This window comes from Neophocaena asiaeorientalis, unplaced genomic scaffold (genome assembly GCF_003031525.2).
Source record: "Neophocaena asiaeorientalis asiaeorientalis breed wild unplaced genomic scaffold, Neophocaena_asiaeorientalis_V1.1 scaffold72, whole genome shotgun sequence".
NCBI classification, from domain to species: Eukaryota; Metazoa; Chordata; class Mammalia; order Artiodactyla; family Phocoenidae; genus Neophocaena; species Neophocaena asiaeorientalis.
Window position 1 is genome coordinate 1274669 of NW_020185336.1, and position 12245 is coordinate 1286913.

General features: G+C 39.9%; 1 protein-coding gene across 1 annotated transcript in view; it reads right to left on the reverse strand.

Annotated features, from left to right (window-relative positions):
* Nucleotides 1-224: 224 nt before the first annotated feature.
* The window catches only part of CSRNP3 (cysteine and serine rich nuclear protein 3), a 69140-nt gene continuing 57119 nt past the window's right edge, over nt 225-12245 (reverse strand). The window contains exons 3-4 of the mRNA XM_024736000.1: nt 3283-3579; nt 225-1262 (exon numbers count right to left, since the gene is read on the reverse strand). Of these exons, the coding sequence (XP_024591768.1) occupies nt 225-1262; nt 3283-3579 (1335 nt within the window). The remainder of the gene's footprint in view (nt 1263-3282; nt 3580-12245) is intronic.

Sequence of the window (12245 nt, forward strand, 5' to 3'; positions counted from 1 at the left end):
TTTCTATCAAAACAGTCTGAAATCGTTTAAAACCCTCATAGAGACTGCATTTGTGCAACGGCACAGTCACGTAGCTAGAAGGGAGAAAACAAAATACAGTCTGGAAGATTCACCACGGTCCAAGTTTTCTTGGTCCTCAGCTGAAACCACGATGAGCCCAGGAAATCCAATTAAATACAGTGCTTTACATAGGAGAGGAGTTGGTCCAAGAATAACTTAAGCTACTAAACAGGGACAGTCTCCACCACGGGCGATTTGATGCACTCTTCGTGCAATCTGCTCTTTTCTGCGAGGCTCAAAGAATCTTCAGCAGGATGCTCTGAAATGTGACTGTCCCCATTCAATGCAGAGCCAAACCCTTCCTGGGAGGGGCCTTTCAAGTATGAGTGAAATTCCACTTGAGGATGATTGGACCTGTGTTCGGGATATAAGCTATTGCAGGGCACACCGCTGTCGTTTTCCGAAGAGGAGCAGCAGACGATGACAGAGGGGTTGGCAGCTGGGTAGTGGGAGGCGCCGTACGCCTCTTCCGCTTGTCGGGCATAGTCCACGAATTGCTCCGGGGTCATGGTGTAAGGCACCAGCGAGAGGGCACCGCTTTTGACAGTCTCTCTTTCCGAGTAGTTCTCGGGGATCTGGTTGGGAGTTCCTGGAATGTGGCTGTCTATTTGGTAATAGAGGGTAGAAGAGTTGGCATAAAAGGGAGCACTTTTCGCGTGGCTTTCGTGGACGGCCGTGCCATCGGAGTAACAAAGGACGGAAGGAAGAGGGACCCCTTCGGCATGGGGACCCAAAGCTTCCACGAAACTGTCCCCTTTCTCGTCGTCGTCCTCGTCTTCCTCCTCGTCGTCCTCGTCTTCCTCCTCATCTGACTCGCTGGGAGCCAAGCTTTGGGTGCTGGAGTCCGTGACTCCGCTGCAGAAGCTGCTACCGTCCTCCTCTTCCTCTCCTTGGCAATCTAATTCCTCCGCCGACTGCAGGTGCAGCACTGCAGCCTGGGGTTCCGTTTCAATCTCAAAATTGTCTGCAATGGAATATCCGACGGAGTGAGCCACAGGGCCCATGGAACTACTGTGGGCACTTATCTCCCCGTGGCAGCCGTTCAGCGTGGGGATTTGCTGCTCTCGGTTTTTCTCCAGTTCAAGTTTCATTATTGTGTGCAAAAAGTGAGTCCGGACACGGATAGGATTAAATTCAATTCTACCTGCTGTGTTACTACATCCTTCTTTAGTGCAGCCACATGGGAAAGACATTCGATCCACCTTGGAGGGAAGAACACAGATTAGCCCCCTGGAACTCTTACAAATCAAATAAAAATCCAGTACCTCAGGGCAAAGCCTTTGAAATCTGGGATGACTTAAACCCACTTACGCCAGAACAAACGACAATCAAACTGCAGACAGAAATAAAAAGGGAAGTGAAGGCTTAGAATATGAGTTAACCTAATTTTAAACCCATACTCAAAATAAAAATGAGTTATGGTGTGTAGTTTTGTTCATTTATCCCTCCTGTGCTTTCTTTCCTTCTGTCGCCATTCTCCGTTTCCCTCTTCTCTTCATCCCATTAATTTTGCTCCCATTTTTTTCAATGCTTCTGTCCTTTCCCCAAGCTCCCTTTTTTTCTGCTGCATGCCAGCTCACAGGCTCAGTTTTAAACAAACTTACTGCCCTCATCCCCACCTGCTATTTTTAGTCTAAATTACATGACATTCCTCATTCAAGCCAGGAGTTTTTCTTTGCTTATTATAAAATGAACTTCTCTGCCCAAGGTGTCCAGATTGACACCACCTTAGTATCAAGCAGTGTGATAATTCACTCTCGTTGGTGTACCTTCTCATTCTTTTGGATCCTTGGTAGGTGATGCATGTATGCAACTGCAGGCTGCGATGCGTACGCACATTCATGATGGTGACTGGTGGATTTCTGTTTAGTTGCTGGCTCCCCGGCCTTGCCTACCCCTCCCTTAGACTACAAGCTTCTGGAGAGAAGGAGATGTTCATTTAATCAATATCCCATGATTATTCGAGTGTTTGGACTCTGTAGATAGAGTGATTAGGTTCAGCAAGTGTTGTTGGACTGAGCTCTTCACTCAGGTGATGAGTGGAATTCTGGGCAATCTAAGGGACTCCTAAGATATTTGCTGGCTTAGATTCCACCTTTATGCAGACCAGAGCACAGGCAACCAGAAAGAACTTGCCCTTCTTTCCACCTTATCCAAGCATGGGGTATTTCCCATGCAAGAGAGGGGAAAGTGGATTCTAGCACAGTCATCCTGGTCCCCACAAAAAGTAGTAGCAGATGTCGAGCCAGAATCTATAGCTACTTTCTTACCTGTGATTCCATTTTCTGTGAATCTACCTCAAGCAACTGTTCAACTGATAAGAACTGTCCTCTCCTTTTGTCTGCCTGAGAGGCTCTTATTGAAAAAGTTGAGTTTCTGCATACAATAAAAACCCCTAACTAATCATGGCGCACCAATGATATAGATGGATAGGAACCTGAGAAGCATCTAGTTCAGGGGTTGGTAAGCTCTTTTTTTGTAAAAAGGCCAGAGAATAATTATTTTAGCCTTTGTGGGCCATACAGTCTCTGCGACAACTACTCAAGCTCTGCTGTAGAAGTATGAAAGCAGTTATAGGCAACATGTAAACACACACAAAAAATACATGGCTGTGCTTCAATAAAACTTTACTTACAAAAACAGGGTGGCAGGCTAGATTTGACCTGTGAGTTATCGTTTCCCAACCCCTGATCTAGCCCAGCCCATTCATTTTAGAAGTGGGAAAACTGAACCCAGTAAGTTTACCTGACTTGCCAATTTCACATCGTGGCAAAAGGCAGAGCCAGGAGGAAAACTCAGTTTTCTTAAGTCCCAGTCTAGTAATTTTTCCACTAATCTACACTACCTCTAAGCAATCATCATCCACTTATGGATGGATCAGAGAATACAAACTTTAAATGTTAGCGATGTCATGATCTCCCTAAATGCTTGTAAGAAGACAAAATAAGTTTGCATAATAAATGAATCCAAGAGCAAACAATTTCAACTGACAACTGCAGCTTGGATTGCCTTTCACTAATATATATATATATATAAATAAATATTACATATATTCCTAAATGTCATTGAATTAGTATTTCTCTCTTCTTGAATCATGTGTCTTGCCTTACCCCAGAATTTTCCTCCACGTGTGGGAAACTTCATTACATGGAACACAACTGCCTTTTTAGGGGTTGGTGTATAATGTCATGCCTTCGGATTCCTTGAAATCCCAATCCTTACCTGACACTTAATGCCTGCCAGGCTGCAGGTACATGTTTCTGGATCACAGAACACCCGGCAGTCACAGCCACAGTCCTCTCGAGATAGGCGGATGGCTCGTAGCTCATGCTTTTCCTCCACATCAATCTTTTTCACCCCAGAGGCCCGCAGCAGTGCTCTCCGTTTTTTTGTTGGCAGGGGTTGGAGAAAGAAGTACTCGTCTACCTCGGTGTTGTCTAAATCGATATCATCATCAGAAATGTCATCCACTGTAAGAGTGCTAGCTTCTTCAGATTCCACGGTGCCATTCTTCGTCATCTAGAAATACAAAGCAGTAAAAAAGAGACTTAGCATGGACAGGGTCTAAAATCCCTACTTCTGCACTTGGTAAGAATGAAGCTATTATATAACATTATGTCCCCATAATCCATAAGTGTTTGTGGATAGGTGTGGGAGATTAAGAGGTATAAACTTCCAGTTACAAAATAAATGATTCATAGGGATGAAGAAAATGTTTGTGAGTCAAATCATTTCCTTTTACTTTTCTCTTTAGAGAAATTACAGGAAGGAAAATGAATGCTTCAAAATGATAGGCTTTTAAATGGACACAAGACTTGTTAATTGGAACTCTTAACCTCTTAATGTTAGGAGGTATAGTTGCTGGAGCTTTCAGCCTGCGCGATGTGAAAAAGGCCAAAGGTTACAGATGCCCATCAGTTGAAAGCTATTGTTAGACTCAGTTTGTGATGGGCAGATTTGATGTTGGAATAAATGTGTCCTTGTTCAGAGGTGATAGCATCTTAGCGGAAGCTACTGCCACCTAAATAAGCAAACATGTCCTTGAAATAACAACCCTGTCTTTTGGGCTCCAAAGAAACTATGTACTAGGAAGTAAAGTTTTGCTGTCCTGTGCTGTTGGGATTACAAACACGGTTTCCCTACAGAATGTTCCATGAACGAGAGCTTGATATGACGCACTTAGTCAGGTCACTGTGCTCTCAGTAAGACAAGGAGCAGAGGGCAGTGTGGCAGGCTCTTGCCAACAGGCAACCCAAACAATGAACTCCTCCCTCGAAGGAGTTCATAGGAAACTGCCCAGAGCAATACCTTCCACATAATAGCACTTGTGGACGACTGTGTCTCATACCCATAACTTTTCTGCTTCTGTGTATATTTCTTTTCTAAATTAATTTCATCCATCGGGAAACCCTGAGTCAGTATTTCACTTCTTACCACCATATCACCACATAATATATTTTCTTCATAAAAAAACATTTAGAAAGAGACATTTCCTCTGAATATAAGCAAGAACTATATTCTGGGAAGCAGCACAGGAATAAATGAAGAAACTCAGAGATTATTCAAGGAAGTTCTAGATAGGGAAGCTATTTTGATTCTTTAACTTTTATATGTATCACTTTCATGAACTTCATTATCTGCAATTATTACTATGCCTTTTGATCTTAATAACAATTCAGTTATTACACAGTTAAAATACCCTGGTGACACCAGACATCAGTTTCTTACCTTCCTAGGAAAAATCCTACATTTAGATAAGAATATTTATTACTGACCAAAAATCCCAACCTGGACAACTCTGAATGTATTGAAAAACAAACAGAAGACTGATTTTTGCCCTCAGGTAGAGGAAACAACACAGTAGCAAGTGTATATTAAAATATATTGCAAAGGGTCCCTGAAATGCATTGTCAAAAGCTACTAATTTATGTATTTTTTTTATATTTCAGAGCTTAAATCTGTGTTCCTATAAAGTTGGGCATTTCCTTTTATTGGGTTTTGTTTCTTGGTGTGATCTGTAATTTATTTCCTTCCTTGGAATTTCTTTATAAATGTATTGGTTAAGCTGTTTTCATTTTTCTGTGATGTCCACTAACAGTAACTGGTAACATCACAAAAACAACAAAAAACTTCATTTCATATCAACAGGGTTTGATTTTTTAAAAAATAATGGTTGCTGTCATATAATACATGAAATCTAAAAATCAACAAAAAGTAAGACTTCAGCAAACATTTAAAAACATGACAATTTTTAAGGCAACATGACTAACCAAATGGCATCTAAGAATGAAAAAGAAACAACTGTATCTCAAATAAACTACAGATGATGCTTATTCCAATACCGTATGATCCCACTCCTGGGCATATATCTGGAGAAAACTCTAATTCGAACAGATACATGCACCCCAGTGTTCACAGCAGCACTATTTACAATAGCCAAGACATGGAAGCGACCTAAGTGTCATTGACAGATGAATTGATAAAGAATATATATATAAACACACACACACATATATATACATACACATATATGGGATGAAATATTACTCAGCCATGAAAAAGGATGAAATAATGCCATTTGTAGCAATGTGGATAGACCTAGAGATTATCATACTAAGTGAAGTCAGACAAAGACAAACATCATATGAAATTGCTTATATGTGGAATCTAAAAAATGATACAAATGAACTTATTTACAAAAGAGAAACAGACTCACAGACAGAAAGGAAATTTATGATTACCAAAGGGGAAAGGGGAGGGGAGGGATAAATTAGGAGTTTGGGATTAAAATATACACACTACTATATACAAAACAGATAACCAACAAGGACCTACTATATAGCACAGGGAACTATACTCAATATCTTGTAATAACCTATAATGGAAAAGAATCTGAAAAAGATATATCTATATATACATATATATATGAAGATATATATACATATTCAGTTACATATATATGTATGTGTGTGTATATATATATATATATATATATATATATAAACTGAATCACTTTGCTGTATACCTGAAACTAACACATTGTAAATCAACCATATTTCAATAAAAGTTTAAAAAGTACAATAAAACAATTCTTCACTCATAAAAAAACAAATATAAGAGCCCTTAGAAATGAAATAAAATCTGCATTTCTTATTCCCACACTTAAATTACAATAAACAGTTTCATTTTTAAATAAAAATTCAATTAAGAATCTAAAAGTCCTTGATACACAGCTAGCTACATACTGTTCTTACTCTTGTTCAAGAACCCACAAGGGCCCTAATTTAGATTTTCAAAAAAATCTCACATTATCATTGAAGTGATCTGGCAAGGTTTTTTCCTCATCTATCCAATATCATCTCTGCCATTTCTAGTGAAGACTGGAAATATTCTAGTTCAGCCCGGTTAATTGGCTTATCCCTTTGTCCTCACGGTTTCTGGTTTGGTTACGTAACCACTGACAGATACTATTCTCTGCTGTCCCCTTGGAAGTCCTTCCCCAGCCCTCTCCTCCAGGATATGCCCATTTGCCCCTTTAAAACGCAGACCAAACCTATCGAGTTTAAATGCTCCTTTAAATCAGAGTATTACATACATTATTTTCAAATGCATTTTTCTATATTAGAGCAACAGGGAAATAAGTCAATGAGCTATTTCTGTCCATCAACTCATGTTCATCATGCTTTCAAGATCTTGTACAACAAACTCTAGGGAGTCTTCTATGATTTCCTCATCTGTTTTTGCTGACTCCTTTACCCCATTGGCCCATCTTCACAAGAATATTTATTTTGTACATTTTGTCTCTTTGACATGAGTGATACCTATGAATGTCTTCTTCCTATCTCAAAATAGAATCATTGAATTTTCAGATGTTAGTTCATCAAATACAGCCTCCTTATTTTATGCATTACTGAGGCTCAGATTAATTGTGTCCCCTCCAAGACATGCTTATAGAACCTAATTCCCTGACCCCTATTTTAGCATGCTTTTCCCTGTGTAAAACAGATAGATTCCAAGTTTTCAATGGTACCTAATGCAGTACAGGGACTGTAATGTGGAGTTAAACCTCAATGTGTCTAACAAGCTATTTTGTTTACAAAATAAATACATACAGAGTAACCAGCATATTCAAAGGAATGCTCTCTTTTGAAGTAGATTCCTTAGAAGCCAGTCTGGGATTTGGACCATTTCTATCTCAGTGTTCTTTTCCCAAAGAACACTGCCTTTCCAAGAGCTCAAACAAAGCTTGCCAAAAATGTGGTTTAAGGAGACCACCAAAGGATCCTGACCTTCAAGCCTGCTTGTGTGTGCGTGTGTGTGTGTGTGTGTGTGTGTGTGTGTGTGTGTGAGAGAGAGAGAGAGAGAGAGAGAGAAAGAGAAAAGAAGAGAGATTGGAGTTGGAGGTGAAAGAAAGGTGAGAGAATCAGACATGAGACGATAATAGTAACAGTTCTGAATCTGTGTGTCACTGCTGCAAGCACTTTACCTGCGTTTACTCATTGACCATCACAAAAATCTCATGAAGTAGATATTAGCATTCTATCCATTTAACTGATGGGGAAACTGAGGCACAGGAATGCTAAATAACTTGTCCAAGATCATAAGCAGTGAGGTGTGTACCACATCAGAATCCTAAATATTTAACTCTACAGCTTGGGTTCTTAACTGTCCTGATAATTATATAGACATACTTTTTATATATTGAATATATATTCAGTAATCTTTTGTGCTTATTTTACATTAGGCTCTAAGTGTGTTGGTGCACAAGACATGGGTCTTGAAATCAATGGATTAGAGTAAAGAGAAGAGGAATCTAGTAATTTTAATCCAATTTATAAGGATTTCCTAGCTAAGCTTGAACACAAGGCATTGAAACCATGCAGGAGGGCCACCTTGAGGTGGGGCTGGTGACGGGGTGAGGAGGGTAGACTTTCACACCTAAGCTTGAATCTGAAGGTGGAGTAGCAGTTAGCTGAACAGGTGGAGGCAGAAGGTATTCCCCACTGAGCAACAACAGCTTCAAAGGCCTGAGATGGGACAGAGCATGCATTCATTGGCTTGCAAATTAGCCAGAGTGGCTGAACTTTTGTGGCATCCCTTTCTGTCTTGATCCATAAGCAAAAAACAAAAAAGTAAATAAACATTAGGTTTTCAGAAAGTAGCATCTCCCTTCCCCTGTCTTAGCCATTTTACAGGTGAAAAGTAATGACTTAACTCATAATTTGATTTAGTGATCCTTATTTTATATTTATCTCACATATATGTGCATTTATTTATACTGTATTGGGAGTATCTTAAGGTGTGTGTGTGTGTGCGTGTGTGTGTGTACTTGCTTTGTTCCAATGATGCTACTTAAGATAGGACTTAGTTCTTGAGCCACTGTGTAAACTTGTCCAGACTCACTCTACAAATGAAAGGACTGTAACTTTTCTTAAACAGAATTGAAACATCTTACTTTTGCAAATCTGTCTGATATGTACTGTTACGTATGAGTAAACAGTTCCCAAAGCGCAACAGAGTAAATCCTTTGCCCATCTAAATACGTTGGCGGGATGGGACACATTACACATTACTGTCAGAATCGGCGGAGTGATTCTCAGGCTATCCTGAATCAAGTACCAGGTCAGGCGGGGGAGTGAGTGAGTGGGGGGGAGGGGATTATCAACTCAGCATTCAATCTTTCGTGGTTTTTTTTTGGCTAGAGCATGTAGTGGATATATTCCACTGTAAATTCCTACAAGATGAACTTTTTGATGAATTAAGTGCTTGAATAAACTAATTTAGTGCAAAATGATTATGGAGAGGGAAACAATACTGAAAATGTGGATGGACTATAATGCTGAAAACAAAACAAAACAAAATAAAACCCACAGAAATAAAAACACTTCCCTTCAGTGGTTAAAAGGTGTTCTTAGTAATAAAATCTCCTGGTTATTACAAAGTTCTTAACACATGTAACAATGACAGTGGAAACAAGAATGTGAAAGAATAATTCAATTCCACAAACACTGATTCCTGCCTATTATAATGATGATGATATGTATAATGAGTGGGCCAAGCTATCATATACTGAAAACCAGGTACTGAACTCCCTCCATACTTTATATAAATTATCTCACCTGATTTGCAAACAATCTTAGGAAGTATTTTTACAGTTGAGAAAACTGGAGCTTTTGTTTTTGGTTTTGTTTTGCAACAGTGCTTTTTTCTTTTTTTTTAAATTGATCTTTATTGGAGTATAACTGCCTCACAATACCGTGTTAGCTTCTGTTGTACACCAAATTGAATCAGCCACATGCATACATATGTCCCCACATCCCCTCCCCTTTGAGCCTCCCTCCCATTCTCCCTATCCCACACCCCTAGGTCATCGCAAAGCATGGAGCTGATCTCCCTGTGCTATGCTGCTGCTTCCCACTAGCTATTCTACATTCGGTAGTGTATATATGTCGATGCTACTGTCACTTGGCCCCAGCTTCCCCCTCCCACCCCGTGTCCTCAAGTCCATTCTCTATGTCTACAGCTTTATTCCTGCCCTGCAACTAGGTTCCTCAGTACCATTCCTCTTTCTTTTTTTTAGATTCCATATATATGCCTTAGAATACGGTATTTGGAGAAAACTGGAGCCTTGAGAAGGTAATTTGCCAACGTCTAGTTACAAAGATAATTAGTGATTGCACTGAGAATCAAACTCAGGTCTATTTGACTCCAAAGCTTGAGCCAGGCTCACGAGACCCGTTTGGAGTGAAAATTCTTAGAGTAACAGGAAACCTGTATGGAAGAAAAGGATACGGTTGCAGCCACGCTCGAAGAGCCGATCTCAGCACTGCAGGGCAGGAGGCAAAGAGCAGACAAGCTTCCTTATAATTAGCTCATTCAGAAATAAAAAAATATATGACTCATATACAGAGAACAGGAGCTCAAAAAAGAAGACAGGAAGTCAGCTGAAGATATGACATTCTCACCAGTTAGCATTTCCTTTGAGTTTTTATTTTGTGGGCTTGCGGAGGTGTTCTTTCTAATAGATATGCCAGCAAAAGAAGCTGGTCCAAGTGACAGCTACCACTGTTGAAATAATGTTACTTTTGATTTCCTCAGCTGACTTTTAACTCTTTTACCCTGGCCTGCGTTTAATCCGCATAGCATGCTGCCTCATTTTGTAGTAATATATTAGTGTTGGTAATTGGCTTTAGGTATACCTCCCTCATTCATTCTACCGTGAACACATTGAGAACAAGGACCATATCTGTCTTGCTCATAACTCTGTCTCCAGCACTGTGTTAACTGCAACCTCATACTAATTGATTAATAAATATTTTTGAATGAATGAATGAACATCCTTAATCACTGTGCTATACCGCCAGCTGTGTATCAGGTATCAGGGTTTACACGTGTATAACAGTGCTTCCATCTAAGCAGCTTCTAGTCTGCTGGGGAGATGACCACGTAACAAATGTGATACAGTGTGGTAAGTTCAATAAAATACATGAGCAAGTTACAGAAGCAGTGGGAAGGAGGAAATGATTGACAAAAAAATGGGAGGGGAGGTACAAAGACACAAGTAGAATTATTTACTTCTTATTCTGATTCCACAGTCTCTATCAAGGAGAAAAACCTTTAAACAAGAAATGGGAAAACAGCTAGGAAGGATTTCATGTCAAAACAAGAGGTGGGAGAGAGTGAAAGAGTACTCAGCTGTTTTACGTAAGAATACCCAGGCCCAGGGTATTCATGTTTTAGAGCAATGAAAAAGCTTAAAGTTATGATTGCTCAGTCAAATATCTGTGAAGAGTCATAGGGAAAGGAATTAAAAGGTAATCAAAATGCAAGTGAATTATTATTTTAAAAAGTGCTAATTCTAGGGCTTCCCTGGTGGCGCAGTGGTTGGGAGTCCGCCTGCCAATGCAGGGGTCACGGGTTCGTGTCCTGGTCCGGGAAGATCCCACATGCCGCGGAGTGGCTGGGCCCGTGAGCCATGGCCGCTGAGCCTGCGCGTCCGGAGCCTGTGCTCCTCAACGGGAGAGGTCACAACAGTGAGAGGCCCGCGTACCACAAAAAAAATGAAAACTAAAAAAAATAAATAAATAAAAATAAAAAGTGCTAATTCTAGATAAAATTCCAGAAAAGATGAGTTAAACAGATGGTCTGTATATGTGAAAAGAGGGAACAGTGACTGTTGCCTGGGCTCACTAGGGAGAAAATGTCCATTTGTCAAATTAAAGCCCATGAAGAATCTTAACATATAAAACAGACAAAAGCAAGAGTGAGGCACCCAGAGCCCTGACCCCATGGAACATAATTAGAAAACCAGTGATCTAGTCTTGAGATTCTCTGACAAAATTTCTTATGTTCTGTACATGGAAGGATGGGATACAAGATGATTAATAAGGGTATGGTTGAATGCATGGATTTTTAGTTAGATGAAACGTTGAAAATGTTTCAAAGAACAGCGATGCTCGGCTCCTTTGCACCACCAATGAGGGGTGTGGCACCTACACATCCTATCGGCAGCAGTGACCCACCCGGCAAGGAATCTCCAGGGAGGTCGCTGTGGGGTGGTGACAGGAAAGTCTCCCCCTTTTCCTCTTGAGGGTCACTACTCTGAGAAGGTATCATGAACTTGGCCCTGTCTTGTTTAATAATATATTGGATGAATAACTAAAAGGCAGGCTAATCGCATCTTCAGATGACAAGATTAGGTTCATTAAAATAAAAAACAAAACTTTGTTGATCCTTCTCTGTACACCATGTCTAGCACTAAAGAGGATTCTTGCCCAGGAGATGTTAAAAAGTTTTAATTTATGTAATGATGCAGACCTGATTTACCCGGGTTTTGTGTGTTTGCTTGCTTGTTTTTTGTCTGTTGTTTTACTTACCACCAGCATAATATGAACAAAAAAATTGATTAAGGTCCAGAAAGCTACTGTACCTTTAGTGTATACTGTGGATAGAGTATCCACAACTTGGGAGAATGTAATGTAACATACTGAACAAATCTCACTAGGAGTACAATGTCCAGATTAAGTACCATTATTTTGAGGTGGACATAAATAAATAGCATTATATCCAGAAGAAGGTAACCAAGGCCATAAAGTGTCTGAAAAACAGCAGGATTAGTGAAAAGAACTAGGGATGTTTAATCTTATAGGACAGAGACACATGGAGCCCATCCATATAGCCTATTA